At 37.0% G+C, this 22900-nt stretch overlaps 1 protein-coding gene across 3 annotated transcripts in view; it reads right to left on the bottom strand.

The window, feature by feature from the left end:
• Positions 1 to 21110, bottom strand: part of LOC119774111 — a 45887-nt gene extending 24777 nt beyond the window's left edge. Inside the window, exons 1-6 of one of the 3 annotated variants that reach the window (XM_038271462.1) lie at positions 20974 to 21110; positions 13427 to 13507; positions 12187 to 13330; positions 11845 to 12094; positions 11382 to 11660; positions 11088 to 11271 (exon numbers count right to left, since the gene is read on the bottom strand). In XM_038271462.1, coding sequence (XP_038127390.1) covers positions 11088 to 11271; positions 11382 to 11660; positions 11845 to 12094; positions 12187 to 13330; positions 13427 to 13484 — 1915 coding nt within the window. In that variant the 5' untranslated portion in view covers positions 13485 to 13507; positions 20974 to 21110. Of the gene's footprint in view, positions 1 to 11087; positions 11272 to 11381; positions 11661 to 11844; positions 12095 to 12186; positions 13331 to 13418; positions 13508 to 20973 lie in introns of all 3 variants that reach the window. The other 2 variants (XM_038271464.1, XM_038271463.1) reach the window with 2 other exon arrangements.
• Between the last annotated feature and the right edge of the window lie 1790 nt (positions 21111 to 22900).

The raw sequence follows: 22900 nt of genomic DNA, 5'->3' as shown, positions 1-22900 counted from the left end.
TAATTTTATGACCAGCACCTGTATATTTACTACAGTGTGTTGAATTCATGTCAATGAGGATTTAAAGACATTTCAATTAGTGGGAAAAACTACAGAGGGGGATATTAATAAAAAGTCTAATCAACCAAAACTTTCTCGACCCCCATGCAGTACCTCCGTGGACCCCCTAGGGTTCGCAGACCCCTGGGTTAATATATCGAAAATCTTGCTCCTGGCACATATTTTGGGTAGAGTATTTTACTCTCTGTGTGTTTGCAAAAAAAAAAAAAAAAACTTGAATCTGTTATAGTAAGAAAAACCTCCAAAGACATCCTTGTTTTCTGCTATTTTGAAGTATGAAACCTTGTAGCCTTAATTTCCCTGTTCTTGTTGCTTTCTACATTTGCAAAGTGCAACATATTTAGTATTCAGAAGTAGTATTCCATCTCATTTGAGTGATTTCATGGATTTAAATTTTACTTGATTTGAATAAAAACTGGCAATAATCGTAATAATGTAGTTATTTCTTAAATGATCTTTGACAAAGATCAGAACGTTCAGCTGCTTAAATTTTTGATTCCCATCTAAATGTATGTTTTTTTTACAAAGTAAAACATGCAAACTAATCTTCCAAGAGTGTGCCCCATTAATGCCAGGCAAAATGGCTATAGCTCTGGGTTAGGTTAGGTATTTAATGCACATGATTAACAGGATAAAATTGCCTTTATAATAACATCTAAGAAGCAACTCAACACATAACACTCGGTCTGTATTTATCTACATTTTGAGGAGTTTTTAAGCAAAAATTATGATGAGGTTAGATTTTGGTAGGTTCAGAATTTGCCTGAAAGTCTATGGTCTGATTCTTATCTAAGGTCATTTAGATTAAAAAAGGGCAGACCTTACTGAGAAATTGACTGTGTTGTTTTTAATAAAACTCAACATGTGAACAGGAATCCATAGAAGCTAATAAAAGCACAAAGGGTAGTTTGTTAAAGAAAATAAATAAACAGTAATTTTAGTGGAAACATCACATTGTTGCATTTTTGGTCAGCCTGATAAAAGCAGGAAGGAGTTACTACATGTTCATTCTGCTGTTTGTTTCCTACCTTCTGTATATTGTGAAAGCAGTTTATTTTTGCTGAGTTCTTCTGCAACAGGTGAAATGTGTAAAAACGTCTCAAAACTTCTCTTTTGCATGTACCCCTGTAACTTTTGTCTCTTATTCATAAAGACCTCATTTCTTAAAAGTATTTTTACTAACATAGACACGTGTCTACAGTGATCAAATGTCTTAGGTCCTAGGCCCAGTTATTTGTATTTCAAACATCCTTTAAAAAAGAATTCAGGCTACCTGAAATTGTAGTCCCACCAAAAAAAAAAAGGAGTACATACATTGTGAGCTAATGTGGAAGCAGTCCCGAAAAACTGGTGTGATGTTGAAAAATTGGTGTGGTGTTCAAAAAAAGGTGTGATGGATGTTCAAAAAAAGGTGTGATGTTTAAAAATTTCCCAGAAAATACTGTCCTTGTTGTAATGAATACAGTTGAGTAAACACACGAAGGTTTAGCTCAGTTTCTAACACCTAATGTTTCAAAGATGTGTTTACGACTGTTGTTGCAGGTAAGCAACATAGAACAACACCGTCTATTTGGATGACAGTCAGGATACTCACATCAATAACATCCATATTTGCACCAATCTTACTACACTTTATAACACACTTATTTGCTCATCCATCCAAGTAATAGAAATCAGGTGTTCCGATCATGCTACGATCAATGATGTATAAATATTTAACACCAAGGCAGGTATAAGGTTTCTACAAAATAATTGTGAAAGACTGAGGTGATCTCAGTGATTGAATGCTTTGCATTCAGCATTCATCACTAGACTCTACAGCAGTGAAAATAAGTTTTCTGGAGCAAAACTGGCAATCTGATGAAGTAATTTGGGTAGTTGTCTTGGAGTATTGTAGTGTAATGTATGGTAGAGTAGGAGTTACGCTGTGAGATTGCCTTTTTCAGAAACAGACCATGGCCCCTTATTTCAAGTGAAAGAAGCTCTACAAAAAAAAGAGACTGAACAATTCCATTCTCCAAATACTCTGGGAATGGTTTGGACGTGGCACAAAGCAAGTTCTATAAAGATATGGGTGTAGGAGTCTGGTGTGCATTAGCTTGGTTGGCCTGCACAAGGTCTTGAAATCAACCCATTAAAACACCTTTGTGTTTAATTAGAGCAGAGTTTTAGAGACAGGCCTTCTTTATACTCCGTCACTCTATGACCTCACAAATTTGATTTTGGAAAATTGTGAAAAAAAAATCAAAAACTTCCTCAGGAGAGTTGACATTGTTATAGCTTAAAAGGGTAGACCAAGGACATATGTCACTTAAGTCCATATGTAGGCGTTTTGAAATACTGTGTATGTATTCCTATTTTTTTTATAAAAAAAATACTCTCCTTTTTCTATATTAATTCTTGATGTGTCTTAAAATCAAATCAAGTGATGTGGTGTGATATATTCAACTATAGAAGTCTAAATTTCAGACCTCTGAATATGACGTTTTGACAGGAAAGCCTCAATTTTAGATTCCAAGGATAACAGAACGCACTGATAGTTTATTGATCACTATATTGCCTAAATCCTGTCTGTAGCAATTTTTAACACTGGTATTTGTGATCACTAGAGTACAGGCAAAAATAACTGGAAATACTGTATTTACAATAAACATGCTGCTCAACATACCATTGAAATAATATTAAGCTCAAAACACAATAAACTGAGAAAAATTACTTAATTAATAAAAATAAAAATGTGGCTCTACACTAGCTCTCTGTGTGCTCTAGATGATTCAATTTGTAGCAGGCTTTAAAGACACTGAAAAAGTCACAAAGAAAAGGAAGGATAACAAAGTTTGCTGAGAAAAAGCTAAAGCAGAGCAAAACATCTAATGTAGGGCAAAGGTTTATATTTGCAGAAGTGACTTGCTTTTTTGATAAACAAAGAAATCTTAAACTAGTCATGGTACTCCGATACGGTTTTAAGAAAATTATTACATTTTTTTAATCTCTTTTAATCATTTTAGATGATACCCATTTTCATTTGATTTATTCTAATTTTTTTTATTTCAATTACTAATGTTCATGTATGAATTATATTTAATATTTTGTTTTGTGTAGTCTTGATTATGTATGGAAGCATACGAGGAAGTGCTGAATGTGAAGGACAACCACCACCATGTGGGTGGTCTCACGCCTTTGGTTGAGCAAAAAAGTTCAGATATTTGATTTCAGATATAGGTTTTGCTGAAGATGAATTTGATTTAATTACAAGGTTTCTGAAACAACCTAATCTGTTTCTAAGGAAGGAAAAGAGGGAAAAAGTTCTGTTAAACACTAATTTGAAAGACCTTATAAAAGCAGAACTTAATACAAGAAAATGGCTCTTTAGGTTCTTAGTAAATCTGTTTACAATGTGTTATGTTATTGACTTAAATGTGTTTATATCAGCCATCTGTTCACTTTTCAAGCCCTTGGATAAATTTCATACACAGAGTCATGGAGAGAATGTCAACACTATATTGTTTTGCGGTTTTGCTTTGGTTTGTTTTGTTTTTCTTCGTATTTTTCAGATAATGTACATTTAGAGCAAAAAATGAAAGAAAGGGAGATGTCTGATCATTTTCTACATTACCATAACCATTACATATACAATGATCAATACATTAAACTACTACCTTATATCTAATATACTGCATGTTTATATTGAAACAACTTTCTAAATAAATCAGCAAAATTCCTATCAGACAGGTTACACTTTACAATCAGAGGAACTGAAATTAGTTTATCCTAATTCACCTTTTCTAACCTTCAAAACTTTAAGGACCCAATTTGAAACATAAATACAAATGTTTTTGAGACTATCTTTTTATTATTTTGAGTTATTTAAATTATATTTACCACAAATATTTAAAAGGTAGTTCATGTTTTGGATGTGTTTTTTTCTTTTGTTTGCTTTCTGCCCAGTAGAGGGTGCTTGTGTGTTAAAATCAGCTACAGTAGAAATGCTCTATGTATGCAGGGGAAGTGAATAAATTATCAGTAAAGGGAACATTGATTCCATAACAGGCGCACCATCAAGGCATGCAGTGACAATCACTTTAGGATACAACCAATCTAAATATAATTATTACAAAACATGCATACTGAAAAATAAGCAAAATGTTAACTGCGACACAGTCACATGTCTTTCCCATGACAACCACATTGGCTAACTTGCTTAAGTTACATGCACTAAGAACAAATTAACGTGTCAGCTTGCACTCTTCTGAATACAATGTACACTGAAAAGCTTAAATGCTATAAAAACTCCAGTCTCCTTTCTGCATAGACACTGTAAAAGCTACATCTACACTTAATTTCAAGGCAAATAAAGGAGGCCATGCATACACGGGTTATATTAGCCAAAATTGGATTTGATAATAAAGAAAATGTTGTATAGATAAAAAAACAAAACAACTAATTGTGCCTGGTGTTCAATTTGAAAGTGAATAGACTTTAACCTACCATGACACAGGTCATAAATAATAATAATAAATAAAATTTAAACGGTCATGGCCCAGAATACTTATTAAATGTTCAACATTAACTTAAAAAACTAGCATCCTTTTCATGCCAAAAACATAATGCAAATCACAGTCAACAAGGCCCTAATGACTCAATGATTGTGTTTGGGTTTGAAGGAGAACATGGTTTAACCCTGTCAGTGCTGGAAGCAAAATAAAACAACCTTTAAAGTGAATGCAGCAGCTGACAAGGCAGAACATCTGTTATCTAAGTCAGTTTGACACTACAAAGGTATAAAAAAGCTATTTCCTTTTGACTTTAACATGCAAAACATTTGAAAAGTGGCATAAGTTTCACTTTTAATTTATAGAAGTCTAAAGTATTCATTACTTTTATAGTATCTAGCTTCAAGTTTGATTATGCTTACATGCATGAATGCTGATACTACTGAGAGTTTAAATAATCCACAGGTCACTTTTAAATACAAGTTAGAACAGCTAATGAAAAGCATTACACACATCTTAGTGGTACTAAAATAACATAATCTCAGGAGGCAAAATCTTATAAAATTCATCCAGATTTAAAACTTCAGCAAAAATATAAGAAGAGTATCTAAAGTTAGCTGAAGTGTTTGTTTTTCCAATATCTTTTTAGCCTCCCTGAAGTCTCCTACACAACATGCCACTTGTTGCTTGCCAACTGTAGTCCTTAATATTTTGTGTGTGGGGATCCTTAATTATCCAAGTCATACATTTTCTTAATTATCAAGACCATAAACATATCTTGGTATTTTGTTTCGTCTTCCTATTGTGAGCAGGGGGAAACTGTGGTAGCAATCTGAAAACCTGCTGACAAGCAGTGTACAGCAACATATAGGTGTAGGTGAGCAGCATGGCATTACTCTTGTGCTTTTTATGAAAAAAAAAACAAAAACCTAAACTTGCTTTTTTTCTCTGGAATCTCATTATCAGATTCCAAGAATATTTCAGCATTCATACAACCCTAACTTGTCAAAAACTCTGTATACCTTGATACTAATAGTTGCCTCATTTCTAATAATTTATTTTTACAATTTGATTTCATATAAAAATACACATGTACACTGTGCCACACCAAAACATTTTGTATTCCGTGTATTTTTATAGCAGTTGTCTTGTACTTGCATATCTTATTAATTTCAAGAAATACATTATGGTGTTTTGTACATGGACAAGAGTTACTCATTGTCCTATTTTTAAAAAAAACTTCATGCAAGATCTAGAAAGTCCTTGCATGTCTGATCTCAACTTATAATTAATTGATTTTTAGAAAATTAACACACTTAGCCTAAAGGTGTCACAAAAAATGTATCCAGTCCACTTTAAACTTGGCAGGTGTGATGATGAAGACCCAAGACAGAGTAAGTCGCCATCAGGTTTTAAGGAAAAGTTACGTTTCTCTAATGATTTAATTTAGAATATTTAGCCTCCGGATGCAAGTTATCCTAAAATGTTGGATTTTATGCTAACACGGGGAACTGGTCTCAGTAGATTTAGGTAACTATCGTACTTTTACAGATGATGTTATTCTTGATCAACTCCAAGTGTTTTTGTGTCACTTTCATATAAGTTGACATTTCAAAAGAAAATACTTTGAAGGCATCCATCGATTGCTGCAATAAAATAGCCTAATACTAGAAATCCCAGTCAGTTTGATTTTCAATTCCATATAAGGAGCCAGATTAATTGGTTGAAGCATTGTGTACACTGTATTGGAGTCCAAAAACTCATCTATGCATTATGATGTCAAAGAGGAGTAAGTAAGTAACATGAAGGGTAGGAATTACTGAGTGATCCGCGTGTGTCATGTAAGGAGTTGGGCTGTGATGCTTTTTGCTGTATATACTGATGGAAAAGAAATTAATCAAGTAATGGGCAAAGTTTTTGTTACACACCAGCAGCATTTGGGACCAAATAAAATATCCAACGAAGAGGACAAAACTTCTGCCCACAGGCCTAACTCACATTTGTTCAGGGGATATCATGGATTGAAGATGCCGTCTCATGTCTTGACGTCCACCCCATCCAGAAACTCTGAGCCGTGCGGCTGTATCACAGCTGAAGACTTGACCAACTCCTGCCAGAAGCCAGCTGTTGAGTTGCGATCCTCTTCTGGAATATGCCAGCACTTCTCAGCTGCACACCAAGAGGTTTGCTGGCTCCACAAGGTGCCCAGGAAAGGTGCTTGCAACAGTTTTCCCCTTCTCTATGATGCACTGCCCAACTACTGGTGTTGTGGGAAAAAACATTTCTTTTGGCCATCAGTATATATCAAGACTTAGTCCAAGTAGCAGTATATATGGATGCATGGCAGACAAAAATGCCAGGAGTCTTAATATCCCAGATCTATGGCACATTTTATCGGTAAACTTCTTAAAGAGATTGGAATAAAAGGCATAATCTGCATTCCACTCAAAAAAAAAAGTGTTTTCTTCCATTGTGATCAGTTGCATATACAGACGTCATTAGTATTTACCTTTATTTCTAGTCGAGTTTGGGGAGTGATAGTAATTTGAAGAAGAAATTTCAAAGAGGAATAAAGAATATAAAATACTGACCGTCATAGGAGAACTGACATATTTTAGGAAGAAATGTGTGTGTATGTGTGTTAAAGTTTGACCAGAGACAAGTACTCTTGAGCAGCTATTATTGTTAAATTCACAACATCAGCTGGCTTATTGTTCACCAACTTGGGCTTTACCACACATGCCCAGTATTTTAGACAGTAATGGTGCTCTGCTCCAGCAGAGGCCTGCAAGTATACCTGATGAACTGTAATGTCCTCCAAACTGAGAGATTCTTTAAGTGATGTAGACCCATATTTTCTTTCAACTGTCTCAAAAGTCAGGGATGTCCAAACTCAGGCCTAGAGTAGAAGTGTCCAGCGGCTTTTTGTAGTTTCCCTGCTTTAATTCCCTGTCTGATTAAGGTGATTAAAATTCGGCAAAAGCCAACTAATCACTGAAAATTGGGACTGCTGAAGCAGGGAAACATACAAATCCTGCAGATAAGCCCTCAAGGACTGAGATGGAAGCTACCAGCTGCATAGCATATTTACCTTAGGTTATGTTTTTATCCGAGTTTGTGTTTTTGTCTGTGTTTGTGTACAGGATAACTTGATAAGATCTAAACGGATTTTAATGAAAGTTTTACAAAAGGTAAAACCAAAGGATTCTCTAACATTGTGAGATAGGATTATCTGGCAGAACCCGCAGTTTCCCCCTAAACCAGAGGGTGAAAGCAGAAAAAAGTCCAGAGGTATTTTACTGAAGACAAAAACACAAGGAAGTAGATTGTTGGTTTGTTAGTAGGATTTTTTTTTTTTTTTTTTACACCAGAGGTGTACCTCATGCCAAGGACCAATTAAAAAACTACTAGTACCAGAATATACAACTGAATATTTTTCATCTGCAGGTTGTAACATTTTTTGTTTATGTGGATATTTATAAATTACTTCACCGTAATGATCAGATTTCGCTCTTTTCCTTGTACATAACAATCCATTCTGCTGGCTTTTTTCCTCCTCCTCCTCCTCCTCTATATTCATTTATTTTCCATATGCAGACAGCTCTGCAGAAATGATCACAGCCATCCCCCATAGACTTTGCATGTAAATCAGAGATTTTGATGTCCTAAACACGTCCGAAGTGAACACACCTCCAGTCACAATTTGGGCTAAATGTGCTGCCGGATGTCTGCGCTTTGTAGTTTTTCTACAAATGTGTCCTTCTTAATCATACATAGAAACAAGTCATCTCTTCCTGTTCTATGGAAGCTGTCCTCTCCATGGTCAGCTGAGAGACACTTTCCATCCAGTTCTGAGTGAGTGTATTTTTGAGTTGTGTACAAAAAAAGTATTGGAAATTCAGATATGAAATGGACATACCCAAGTCTTTTCCAAACATCTGAAACTGGAAATTCCAACACTAAACAACCTAAATGTGAAAAGCTGTTTGAAGTCATCCTGGAACTGGAGAGTTGTGTGATGAAGGACCTATGAGTTTATGCAACAAAAACATTCAGTTGCTCTAAAAACCATGTTTAAATGCAACCCTCAAATTACAATTGAGGGAAATGTAGCATGTTGGAAAAAATATGGCTGAAAAATAAATGCTAGTTTAAAAGAAGCAACTCTAAAGAGGAACAAAGACTAGTCATCAGAAAAACAGAAAACATCAGGATGAAGGAAGAGTTCAAGTCTGAAATAAAATCCTGTTGGAAAAGGACCTCTTGTATTCGGCAGGTAAAAAATAACAAAAAAGAAGGAAAAAAAAAACGATAAAACATGTTGCACTGATATCAAGCTTTAAAATGCCCTCTAAAAATATTTATACTCTTTGACTTTTTCCTGAGTTTTCATGTTTTCTTATTTTTGTGTTAAATAAATGTGCTAAATAAAAGCCAAAAGCTGTGGCATGCACTTGCTTTAGGCTCTTTTGTCTAATATTTATTAGGATATTCTTCTGTAATTACAGCTAAACAGACTGTATTTTTAGGGTAGTTCTCAAACTAGTAGGGTGAACCTTTGCTTCTTCTAGCATTGCCCAGTGTTTTTCTCTGTAGTTTCTCTACCCATCTTAAGAAAGGAGGATAAAACACAAAATGTGGTAATTTCTTCCAAATATTTGCTGTGTCCCCTTACGTGGCTTATAGAAAACCACAAACTGGACTTGGACTATAACTTGCTTCTTTTCAAGCTTGAATAAAAGCTAGAAATTAGGATACGAAAAGTGATATCTGTCCCGTTTTCTCAGCACAACTGAGCCTCAGACTGACGCTGTAATTACTCAGCCTTTCAGTGTTAATAGGAGAGCTACAATCCCTATTCATTTCTTTGATTGGAAATGGACAGAGCAGTGGTCTAGGTTCAAAGCTAAGGAACTGTCATCCCTCGATCACTTTAAGTTTTCCCCAAACTCCATCTGCTGTTCTGGTGTGTTCTCCAAAAAACCTCACGAGCCTCCACTGTAAGTTACACTTAGTTGGACTGTATTGACTAATTAACCATGTAACTTTAAACATAAATTGTTGTACTGAAACTCATTGATGCTTGTTACAGAAAAGGGGGCTGAAAAAATGTAGGCAACATTTTTTTTAAACTATCTTTAAAGAATGGTTTATTTTAAACCACTTTTTAACCTTCCATTAGACAATAATGATTTACATTTGATTTATCCCCTAAAATCCTATAAAAAGATTGACGTATTTATCTATAATGCAAATGTTTTTGCAAGGTACTAAAAACAAGCATTGTAAAGGCTTCTGTCAACTATGCATTTTTATCTTTAAATGGTAAAATAAAAATCCTCGAATTGGATCAGAACGTCTGAAATCAATGTATTGTGAAACTGTTGATAATGTGTGTGTCTTCTATGTACTAGGAAATTGCATCGTACCTTAAATTTGCTTTTTGAGAGCTTTCAAAAGCTCTGCTTACAAGGTGTGAGCTTTGAAATGCACAAAAATACATTGTGATATAGACATATTTGTGTAAAATCCAACTAATAATAATTAGTGCAATATGTTAATATATGTTTTATAGGGACTCTTTGGTATGAGATTCTTCTTTAGGGTTGACGACCACAGAATAAGTTCAAAAAGCCAGCAGAAATGTGTGTAAAAGTTGTGCTCCAATGTGTATGTATGCTGAGAGGGTTGTTTTTTGTTTGTTTTGTTTAGATTAGATGAGCTTTATTGATCTCACAGTGGAGAAATTCACTTGCCACATATTGGCATAGAAGTCAAAGAAGGTGCAAACAAGGAGGAAAAAGGTGCATTAAGAATAAACAAAATGTTTTGTTTTTGTGATTTAAAGCAAAGCCAAAGAGCAACAGCGTTATCTCATAAGAGAACCTTTATGAATAAAATCCAGACAGCATGCCTCAGCAGCCTGTCAGCACCTTTTTTTGGAAGAAATGTTAAATACGGATGCACGCCATAAAGCATAAAGTCCTACTGACAGACTGGAAGGGTACCGCAAACTGGTTGCAGAATAAGTAATGGTTTATGAAACTTTTTCTCCTCCAACTTGTGAGGTTTTTGTTCAGACGATCATTTGGAGTTGAGAAAATAAAATTCATATAAATATTTCATTTTTAAAAACTAAATTAAGTTGTATCAACAGATGTTCAAAGAGCAGCAGAGGTTTGGCCAAAACCCTGCCGTGTTCTACCCGTGTTTCATGTTACCTAAGCATTTTATTTAAATACTCATTCAAGAGTATTAATTTAGTATTAGGCATTAAGAGTGTCTGACCAGCATATTATTGACATTTAAATTTAAGAGCAACAATAAACTTGAACATACTTACCCAGTGCAGACCCCTGCTACCTGTCAGTCATCAGAAAGAGAAAATATATATCTACAGGGGTTGTGTGTTTTTTTTTTTTTTGATTAGGCAAGTAGATTTAAAGGGAAGGACAGATCTGTAAAACCTGAGGAAGTGCTTTGTGCATGGTGAATTGACTGCCTGAATGTGTAGGAGTACTGAGTGGTACATACACGTGGTGTCTAGGTTAGATGACGGTATGGAAGTGGACTGAACATCTGTGAGACTGGGGTCACAGGTTTTAGGAGAAGCAGACGGCTCCTCCTGCTCTGTGTGATCTTCCTTCACCGCCGCTTCATCAGCATCCTCCAAAACTTTTCTTGCCAACCTCTTAGATGTTCGACACGAGCTTTGACCCTGGATGGAAACATTTTAACAAATCAACAACAAAGATAGTATCCATCAAATTCTATACAAAAATAAATTATTTCAACAATACTTGCTCTAATAAAGTTTTTTTTCAGTACCTTTGCAGGTTTGGCTGCTGCAGCTCTTCTCTGCGGCCGTCCATCTGATTTAGGCACCTTAGGGCTGGAAAGAGTCTTCAGAGTAATAGCAGCATGCTGAACGATGCAGTCTGTGCCACAGTAAACTGAATCTGGCAGCGCCTGGTTTGCGCAGCCAGGCCCTGTGCACAGAGGGAAAGAGCTCTCCATCCCACACTGAGGTTCAGTTGCAGGTTCACCCTCAGGCCTCGTCTCCACAGCCTCCCTCTCTTCTTCTTTCTCCTCCACTAAAACAGCCTCCTAGACACAGATCGCCAACTTACACCACAGACTCACTCAGGAAAACATGTAATCTATTGAACCACTGGTCAAAATTAGTACTCCAAAACCCTCCCAGAACAGTTATTAGCCCATCCCCATCATCTTGGTTTAACTACACTCTGAGAAATTAGTAAAGGGTTAACAAATCAACTGAAATCCAAACCTTGAGAACTTGCTGCTGCTCCTCTTGTTGCTCCGATCCCACATCAGGAGGACTTAGTGTCAAACACTCAGGAAAGCTAAGGTCAGGCTCAAGCTGAGACTCTAAGTGGATGATGGTCTGCCTCGTGGTGGTACAGGTCAAACACATGTAGTCTTGCTCTTTCTCTTCTATCTTCCAGTCCTGCGTCTCACTAATACCGACACAGGCACTATGAAACCACTCCTGGCAGCTGTTACAGCAGATCATGAACCTGAAAGAAGAGGTTTTCAGGAAGTGAAAAAGACAAATATAGCAGGTATGCAAACCAGTTAAGAGGCCTTGCTACCAGAAAAGAGCAAGTACCTCTTAATATGTGTCTGGCTGCAGACGAAGCACATGGCGCTGGAGTCATGTTCCCCACTCTCTGTGACGCTCTGTGTCTCTCCTCCACTCTCACCCTGATTCTGGTGTTCTCTCTCGGTCTCATCCGGTGCATCAGCAAACTGGCCATGAGTTAAAGCACTACTTTGATTAAAGTCACTGTCTACGACAACGTAGCCTGAGCTGGCTGACTGCAGAGCAGCATTCAGAGTAATATCAAAGTCGGTAGATGTAGATTCCATTTCAGGATTGTTATGCGGTTCATTTTGGATGCTCTCTTCATGTAAAAGTTGCTGCTCATCTGTATTAACAAAGATGACATCATCTTCGTCATCCTCATTATCTGCTAGAATGGACTGAAGCTCCACTGCCCTTCCCCTGCCTCTTGCCTTACCTTTCCCTCTACCTCTCCCCTTGCCTCTTCCCCTTGCTTTGGCTTTCCCTCTTCCACCCTTCCCACCACGAGTCTTTGAGCCTCCTTGGCTGCTGCTGCTGCTGGCCAACTGCTCTTTAATTTGCAACAGAGTCATTTCATCACTGTCCTCTTCTTGACTAGAGATCAAAATAACATTGTCGATCTGTCTTTCTGCAATGCTGTCAGAAGCAGCAGGCTGTGTGAGCTCCGTGTCATCCAGATTATCAGGTACCTCATTTTTTTCTATTAGCTGTGGATCGGCAGGCAAAAAAAAGTCTGGAACTGTTGCGGCATCAGTCAGTGGCAAGTCCTCCCCACCACCTAGAAGAGAGAAAGCAGTGTGGAAAGCAGATCCAAAGTCCTGCCATAAACTGGGATCGAAGGTCCCTCCAGCAGAGGTCTCCAATGGTTCCTTGCTATCCTCTGTCACAGGTGAGGAAGGGGCAGACCACTGCAGGTCGTCTATTACACTCCGAGTTGTTCGGGTATTTTTCTTTTTGCTCTTGTCTTCTGTGTTCGTCGCAGCCGCCTGATTGGCTCTTCGAGTTCTGCCCCTTCGAACCACAGGGGGGCTGTTAGATAGGTCTCCAACCTCCTCCATGAACTCCCGCCGAGCAATGGTCGATCTTCTGAAGCCCCAGGACTTTTTAACCTGTGACAAGGATGGCCTGCTGACAGAGTCCAGCCCGTCTGATTGGCTCTGCTGTTCGTCTACAGAAAAAAAAAAAGAAACAAAACAGAAATAACCAAAAACAGAACCAATACATTGGTCTTTTAGCCGTTTGCTCGTGAAACTCACCCACTTACCTGTTGTACCTGAATTACCATCATCATTAACTGCACTGGTCTTTTCTATTGAGTCCATGCTGACATCTGTAGGCTGCAACCCTGTCCATAAACAATTTAGGTTTAAAAGAAAAAATCTGTGGGACGTCCAGCTCAGTTGATATCGATTTGCACTATTTTTAAAAGGGATACATTTGTGCGGATATAACTGTCCTCTTTATACTCAAAACACTTTCTTTTTTCTTTTTTACGTATTCTGAAAAAAAATTTTTAAATAAATTTCACAGGTTTTCAACTCACATCACCTCAACTTGGAATAGTCATTTGATTGAAATCATATTTTACATTCGCATAATCACATGTGAACTCCCAGACTGGTGTAATTACTCTGCAGATTATTAAACTACATTAAGATTTTTTTTTTTTATTCATCAATTTTTATGGTGTTTGAACCTCCAACCTAGTGTCTTCAAACAATTAATGCCTCTCTGTCAATTTACATTATATATATATATATATATATATATATATATATATATATATATATATATATATATATATATATATATATAAATAAAACTACTTCTGTGAGCTCTCATGACCAAGCATAACTAAAACAAAAAAGCAAATCCTGCCCTCCCTCAACGTTGGATGTAAATGCGCTCACCCTTTAATCTGAGGGCTACATGCCCCCCTACATGCGTTTGACCTTTGTATATTTTTCTGTCAGTAGAAACGTAGGGAAGTTGTTAGAAAACTCGCAGAGCAGAGAACATATTCTGCAAACACTATGCCTTTGACACTTTTCACTCCAGTACTTCAGATTATAAAGCTTAATTTCTTTGACGAATCAGCCAAACAAAAACAGGTTTTTGTTTACAGTAAAGAAAAATAAGTATTTGAACTCCTTGCTGTTTTGCAAGTTTACTTAATTTAGAAATCTTGGTGGGGTCTGAAATTGTCATCGTAGGTCCACTGTGAGACATTATATTAAAAAAAAAAAACAGAAATCTCAATGCATCATTTTTTAACTATTTATTTGTATGATACAGCTGCAAATAATTATCTCAACACCTGAGAAAATCAATGTTATTTGGAACAGTAGCCTTGGTTTGTAATTACAGAGGTCAAAGGTTTCCTATACTTTTTCACCATGTTTGCACACACTACAGAATGGATTTTGGCCCACTCCTCCACACAGATATTCTCTAGATCAGTTAGGTTTCTGTAGCCTGGGTGCCATTCCGAACTTAGTCCCGCCCACAAGGTTTGAGGTCGGGAAGTTCGGTCTGGCTCTGCTCCATAGTAGCGCGAGAATGATCGCCCACCCTCTGGCGATCCAATGAAATTGTCAGGGCGGGCTTTATACGATGATGGACAGATGATCAACAGTAACGTAATCAACCACGTGACCAAAGCGCGCTTGGGTGACAACAACAATGGCTGCTGCTGGAGAGTTGGGGTGAGTAGATTCTGCTATTGGGTCTGTTCTAGAAGATATCGACAGCAAATTAATTTTAAAAGAGGAACAGAGAAATGCGATCAAGGCTCATCTTCTTATTCTAGGCGTGCAACTGCACGCTTTGATTTTGTTGACAACAACTATGCATCACTTAACATACGTCACGCACTCCGTTGCTCTTATTGGTTGTAGGTCTATCCAATTGAGTGCAGAGGCATTTTTTTTCCTGGTTCATTCGAAACACGCCCCATAATCAAAGCTCTATGGAGCAGTATCAGACTCATATTCTGACTAGAATTGAGTAGGACTACGTCAGGCTAAGGTTTCTGGGCTGTCGCTGAGAAACACAAACTTTGTGCTCCCTCCAAAGATTCTCTATATGGTTTAAGTCAGGAGACTGTCTAGGCCATGCCGGAACCTTGATATACTTCTTCCGGAGCCATTCTATGGTTATCCTGGCTGTGCTTCAGGTCATTGTCATATTGGAAGAACCATCCTCGACCCACCTTCGATGCTCTAACTGAGGAAAAGAGGTTGTTCCCCAAAATCTCACAATACATGGCCTCTGTCATCTTATCCTAATACAGTGCAGTCGCCCTATCCCATGTGCAGAAAAACGCCCCCAAAGCATGATGCTACCATCCCCATGCTTAACAGTAGGGGTGGTGTTCTTGGGATGGTACTTCTTCCTCCAAACAAGGTTATTGGAATTATGACCAAAATATACTTCAAACACCTTCCATTCCATGTATGATTTAAAACCATGAGGTCTTAGTGTATTACCAGCAGTAACCTTGTGAATGGTGGTCCCAGCTCTTTTCAGGTCATTGACCAGCTCCTCCCGTGTAGTTCTGGGCTGATTTCTCACCTTTCATAGAATCATTGAGATCTTACATGGTGAGATCTTGCATGGAGCCCCAGTCCGAGGGAGATTGACAGTCATGTTTAGCTTCTTCCATTTTCTAATGATTGCTCCAACAGCTGACCTTTTTTCACCAAGCTGCTTGCCACTTTCCCCCATCGCCCTTTCTAGCCTTGTGAAGGTGTACAATTTTGTCTCTAATGTCTTTGGACAGCTCATTGGTCTTGGTCATGTTAGAAGTTGGGATTCTTATGGATTTAATGGGGGGAACAGGTGTCTTTATGTAGCTAATGACCGCAAACAGGTGCATCTAATTTAGGATAATAAATGGAGTGGAGGTGGACATTTTGAAGGCAGACTAGCAGGTCTTTAAGGGTCAGAATTGTAGCTGATAGACAGGTGTTCAAATACTTATTTGCAGTTGAATCATACAAGTAAATAGTTAAAAAATATATCATATATTGTAATTTCTGGTGTTTTTGTTTTGTTTGCTTTGTTTGTTTTTTTACATTTAGTCTCTCAGAGTGGACATGCACCTACGAAGATAATTTCAGACCTCGCCATGATTTCTAACTGGGAGAACTTGCAAAATAGCAGAATGTTCAAATACTTATTTTCTTCAATGTAAAGGGATAAGCATTGGAATTATGAGGTAGAAAATGGCTCCGTAAGTCACATTTTAACCCATTTTTCTTAGTAAATATGAGGTTGTTATGAGCAATGCACATTACCGGGGTGCATAAACCTACAGGTATGCACTTTTCTGCAGGACATTGATGTTAGGTCTGTCTAAGTTTGCCCTCTTGATCCTAGTTAAGACAGAAACCCCCATTGTTAGAGGCATGTTGATGTGAAGAGGATGCCAAGGCCCACCACTGCGGCTTCTTTGGAGTGGTCAAGGAACTCTGTCTTAGCAAATAGCCACAGACATACCCACCAACAGGGGGGTAAAAACGGGTCAATTGACCCAGGCCCAGGACAGAGGGGGGCCCAAAATTTACACTCTGACCATTAAAAATACAGGCAGAAGTAGCTTTTCAGAAAATATTTGTGATAAAAATATTTAATATTAGAGTGACTATATATATATATATATATATATATATATATATATATATATATATATATATATATACACACACACATACATAACTGCATCAGGTAATATGTTTTCTTTAAATAAGGGGCCATTTGAACTCCCCCCACCCGTTTGATTTTAAAGTATAGCATCCGCTAGTTAGAGTAAGGGGGAAACAACACCTTCTTTTACAGAAATACTTGAGCCTAGTACCAAAAAAGCAGAAAGATGGCAGAGGTCCAGGTGCAGGGTGAAAGACGGAGCAGAGCAGGATGGCCGCTGAGGTAGGGAGCTTGGTTGATGGAGAGAAAGGAGGACAGCGTAGCAATTCTCCTGTCGCAGCTTTGTGGGGCGGGGGATAGCGTGAGTTTGAGAAGTGAGAACCATCCCAATAGATAACAGAGACAGGGCAGGTGGAGGGGCTTGCTGCTGGTCAGAGTCTAACACTGAAATCCCACATCCTCTGTAACCACCCCGCTGAGCTCCAGACCACCTGCGCAAAGCAAAGCCTACAACCTCCACGAATTCTTCCGGGCTTGCTTCTCTAGAACTTCCTCGGAGCTCCAGGAGAGCATGCGCAACTTTATTATTATTAAATTCATAGGAGCAAAACATGCAGAAATGAACGCTTAATTTAATATGACATATAAAAAAATCCCCATCAGCATCCAGCCTATTTTCAGTTTCTGCCCAAATATTTTTTTTTTTTGGTTGTGGATTTTTGTAACAGGGTTAACTAGGATCATATAAAATTGGTTTGTATGAACTATGCTTGTTCTCTACCTCCAAACTCAGCATCTCCTCACCCATTCCTGCGACAAGAAGTTTCTTTTGAAGTTGTGAGAGGCGCTCTTAGAAGTTGTTTTGACTGGATTTGATGAAACTTTTAAACCTCTCTTTATAAAATAAATATTTTGATAGAGATGAGGAATCTGCTTCTGGGTATGTTGAAGTACCAATAGTTTGCATCCAATCATTTAATTAAAAGGTCTTAGTTTTTGTGAATATATAGGAATTATGCTCTAAATTGTAGTTACCGATCTGTCGTTACTATATTTTAATTTAACGAACCGGATCTTCTTGCCGTTCTTTTTCCTGTTTGATGCGAAACTTTGTTTTGATCCCTACTCCAAGTCAATAACAGCTCTGCTTTCATTGTAGGCGTACCACCAAACATTATCCAGAGATTTGGTGCTACGTCGAATATGGCTGCAGAGGCCTTGCAGATACAAGGGTGGAACAGAACTAAGAAATAGCTGCTTGTCTGTAACTTAATTTTGGTGCTTTGTTTTTTTTTTTTTTGTTTGTTTTTCTTCACGTCTGACTCCACAGCTTTGTTTCCCATCGTGCCGAGCCTGAATGACCTCTTGCTCAAAATATGCCATTCCTCAAATACATTGCCTAGTACTGTTTTTAGCCATGCAGAAAACTCTTGGCTGGATAGCAGATTTTCATTGAAATTACATTTACCCACGATTTGGCGTATCACCCCAAGGTCTGTTTGCAACATTGTTTTTAAGTGGTCTGCTGTCAGGATGGAACTAATAATGGTTACAGCTAGGGCTGGGCGATAATTCAATAACGATATATATCGATCGATAGACGTGTGGCGCAATAGAAAAAAAGAGAGTTGATAAAAAAGAAACGCAGTTTTCCTTCCTTCTCATTGTAGCCTAGCATGTAGGTTTATGCTAGTCACTACTTCCTCCCAACCAATCACAATCGCGGACCCGGGCACGCTGTCACAAAGCGCCGCCCTCTCAAACCACAACACAGAGCACATGAAGATGTCGCAGCAAGGAGAGGCAGAGGAAATTGTTCCAAAGAAGGGTTTTTGCAGTTCGGCAGTCTGGCAGTATTTCGGTCATGGCAAGTCGGACAAAAATCAAACCACAGTCATCTGTAAGATGTGTCAGGAACCAGTGAAAATGAAGTCTGATAACACAACCAACTTTTTTTTTTTTTTTTTTTTTTTATCATCTCAGACGCTCACACCCGCAGGAGTATGAGCTGTGTAGGCCCTGGCGCGGCTCTCCTCCGAGGAATCTTCGGGAATTTCGGGAAAATATATATATATTTTCAGTTCTGGGCAGTTTCCCACGTAGTTCTAACAATTGAGAGAAAAATGCTGAGAGGCCAGAAACTTGAAAGTAATAACTCAGGTTAAAGCAGGAAACGGGAGCTGGGGCGAAGGCGGGGGCGGTGAGGGGGCATTTATTTATTTGCTATATTTATTTTGGTCACTTTTCTGGTCACTTTAATTTATTCTTTGTCAGTATTTAATAACATAACCCAGGTCTCTTAAGTTATTTTTCTTTAAAACAATTCTGTTATGGTTAAAAAAGTTGGTTAAATAAAGATTTAATTCGAAGTCTGTGTTTGTGTTTTTTATTAAAATTTAATCATTTACCAATGTTATAAAAAGTCCAGGCAGAGCTGCACATAAAATATGGTTTCAAATCTTTTCAATAATTATCGATATCGATCAATATGCATTTTTTTTTAATCGATAAGCTTTTTTTCTATATCGCCCAGCCCTAGTTACAGCTAAGCCGATCGGTAAATGTCAAAACATTATCATGAATTATTTTAATTTCTGATATGAATTACAAAAATAAAATCCTATTTGTGACTTGGTGACAATTTTAAGACCTATGAAAGACTGTAATGAAGAAGAGAAAAGATCAACTAGTGCACTATATTCAATAGATGGGATGAAAATATCCAACATAAAATACAGAAAGCTTTATGAAAGATTTACAGGGCAGAAATTGAAGGTGAGCAGGCCATCAGTAAAATTAAGGTAATGAAAAACTCCTTGAACACTAGGATGTCTCAGGAAAAGTTGGGGGTGGTTAGGAGTCATTTTATTTTTCACCTTCTGCCTCCCCTCGAAAAGCCCTGATCTCATTCCAATAAATACCTCCCAACAGGAGCCTGTTTAGCTATTTAGGTTTGACTGGGGTCATAATATATATTCCATATTAATAAACTGTTATAGTGGTGTAAGTAACAGAGGCTCTAATACATGCTATATAAAGAAAGATTCAACCTAACATTTAAGCACGTTTGTCAAGTATTATTGCTATAGACGATGATAAAGAAGTTAATCGACTCAGATTTAAGTGAACTTGGTATAGTTTGTCTGATAACAAATCCGTACAAAATAAGGGACATGACCTGACCTGGCACTCTCTCCCTTGAAGGTGAGTGCTATGGCATTTAAAAATGTGTGTGCTTGAATTAAAAAAAGACTACTTAGAAAACAGATACCTAGAATACGGTGACCAGACACCCCCAATTTCTGGGGACAGTCTCCGTTTTGGACCACCTGTCCCCGGCTAAAGCCATCCCTGGAAATTAACCTTGAGGTGTTTCCCAGCAGCCAATCTGGAAGGGAAATAAAGCTGGTCTAATCAGATGATACATAATGGACAAATGAGCGTTGTCACAATTTAAATGGTTTTCTTGTTCATTATTACTAGTTTATTATTTACAAATTTTTCTGTAAAATATCCCCAAAATAGAGTAAATAAGTTCTATTTTACAGAAGAACTAGTTAGCGTTCACCTGATTAAAGGTGACTGTGCTAAGTGAAGCAAATAATCTGCGTGTTGCAGTAATCTCTGCAGGACAAGACCCATCGAGTTTAATTAAAAATAGTGGTTTAATCTAACCATTAATAGTGTATATATATATATATATATATATATATATATATATATATATATATATATATATATATATATATATATATATATATATATATATGTGTTATTGGAGTGTTGCAAGCTCAGGTTTTAAGGTAACGCTTCCCCGTGTTTACCAGGAGAGACAGCTTAGTATCAGTTCGCACTTCTTATTGTGCATTTTCAACGACGCTAACACTAATTTAAGAAGTAGTAATGAAACTAGCGTTGTTCATTTAAATAACAGATTGCATTCAGCCGTAAAACCGCGAATACAAAACGGGTTATCTGCGCTACATAGGTGAGTTTTTTCGTTAGGCCACAAGAGAATTGCTAATAGTTTAAAGCGATCGACATTGTTGTCTGCTGCTAGCCTAGCTAGCCGTTAAAGTGAGCCACATAACAAATGTCTGCTCTCAACCCCAGCTGTGTTTAAGGATGTTGTCTGGGAACATAAAAAGCTGAAATATAGCATACCTTAATTATATGTTACAGTTCTTCAGTAGTTGCTATATTCGATAAGCTACCATGCTAGCATGAGATTCCATTTTCTTTCTCCTGCTGCATGACATCTCGCGAGAATTCAACAAAAGCGGAAACAACGTTGACTTACCAGAGTGGGGAGTAAATAATGGACTTTATAGGGAACTCGTTCGGACAGTTTTTTACAGAACTGTAAAATGGTCTAATTTTGTGCCTTAACCCTTTTTTATATGGCTTTTAATGTTTTTTTTGTTCATTTTAGTTTATATTTTCGTTATTGACATTGTAACAAATCTGCTAAAACTGGTTTCAATTGTACACTACGCTTTTAAATGTATTTTTTGTGAAATCAAAAAAAGATAATAGCATTTGATCTATACTCTGTGTCAACCCTGTCATATGTTTGGTTTAAAAAGTAAGCTTGTTTTGTTAAAGATACAAAATAAGTAAATTTTTGTTATCATACTCATGAGACAATATGAAATGTTTTAGTCCAAGTCTCAACTCAAATACTAACAACTTAAAAACAGGGGACTATATAGTGGACTTTATAGTGAACTCGTTCGGACAGTCTTCCCAGAGCTGTAAAATAGTTAGAACATGATGGATAATCCTGCACTATTCTAAACATATTTTGGAATAATTTCTTATGCTGGGGAAGGATAAACAATTTAGAAATTCCTATTATATATTACAAAGTAATTAAATTTGCTGGTATAATAGAGAACAAAACCAAAGAGTCCCTTTTTTTTTATAATCTTTTTATGGCTCAATTTTTTGTTTATAAGTGTAACTTTGCCAAAATTAAAACGTTTATGATGCTGCTCGCCGAACAATGGCAGCCCACTGCTCACCCAGAGGATGGTTAAATGCAGAGATACATTTCTCCAATGTGAGATTAATAATATTAAATTATTATTTCTTACTGATCTGGCTATATTTGAGATTATGAAGCTATGCAACCCACAAAAAGCACAATGTTTAATTGTATAGAGAAATCTTTTATGTTACCCCAGCTGGCATTTAGTTTGTTTTATATCACGTCTTACCCTTTTTCATATGGCTTTCAATGTTTGTTACTTTCAGTTTTCATTTTTATTATTTACATTGTAACAAATCTGCTAAAACAGCTTTTAATTGTACACAAAGATTTTAAGTTTTGTTTTTTTGTGAAATAAAAAGATAAGAGCATTTGATCCATACTCTGTCATCCACATCATATATTTGGTTTAAAAGTTTTTTTGTTAAAGATACAAAATAAGTCAATTTTAGTTATTATACTAATGAGACAATATAAGATGTCTTAGTCCAAGTCTAAACTTAAATACTAACTACTAATGAGACAATATAAGATGTCTTAGTCCAAGTCTAAACTTAAATACTAACTACTAACTGCTTAAAAACCCTCCAATGCGTCTTAAAACCCATCTGCAAAGAAAAGTAAAGCAGCATTTGAGGATTACAATCTAAAAAACTGGCAGATTTTAGGAAGAACTGATAAGCATGTTACAGCAAAGCACAAACCAAGCATTATTTAACAGAGAGTTAATGCTTTTCTTCCCAAATTGCCAGATGCATCCAGATGTTTTTTTTTTTTTTGATAAAATACATTTTATGCAAACCGCCATTTGAATTTCAGGAAGTTTGCTTTTAAATTAACATTTGTCGATTTGGAGCATTTAAAAATGAACGACAGAACTACAGATCTGAATGAGGGGTTTCAACCTGAAGCAGAAAAAACTAATTGTTTGCAAGGTTTTGCCTTTGTCTCAAGAGGAATTCCCCTCACAGTATGGCATCATAGTTAACATACAACTATGCGACCTCCGGTTTATGCATTGATTAAGAGTCAGATAATCAGCAACTACTGTGTTTGCAGCATTATGATATACACCATAATTTTTTAAATGTCAGAAACCTT

The sequence above is a fragment of the Cyprinodon tularosa genome, unplaced genomic scaffold (genome assembly GCF_016077235.1).
Source record: "Cyprinodon tularosa strain WSP-4 unplaced genomic scaffold, ASM1607723v1 ctg8, whole genome shotgun sequence".
In the NCBI taxonomy this organism is placed as follows: Eukaryota; Metazoa; Chordata; class Actinopteri; order Cyprinodontiformes; family Cyprinodontidae; genus Cyprinodon; species Cyprinodon tularosa.
This window is presented reverse-complemented; position numbering and strand designations above follow the sequence as displayed.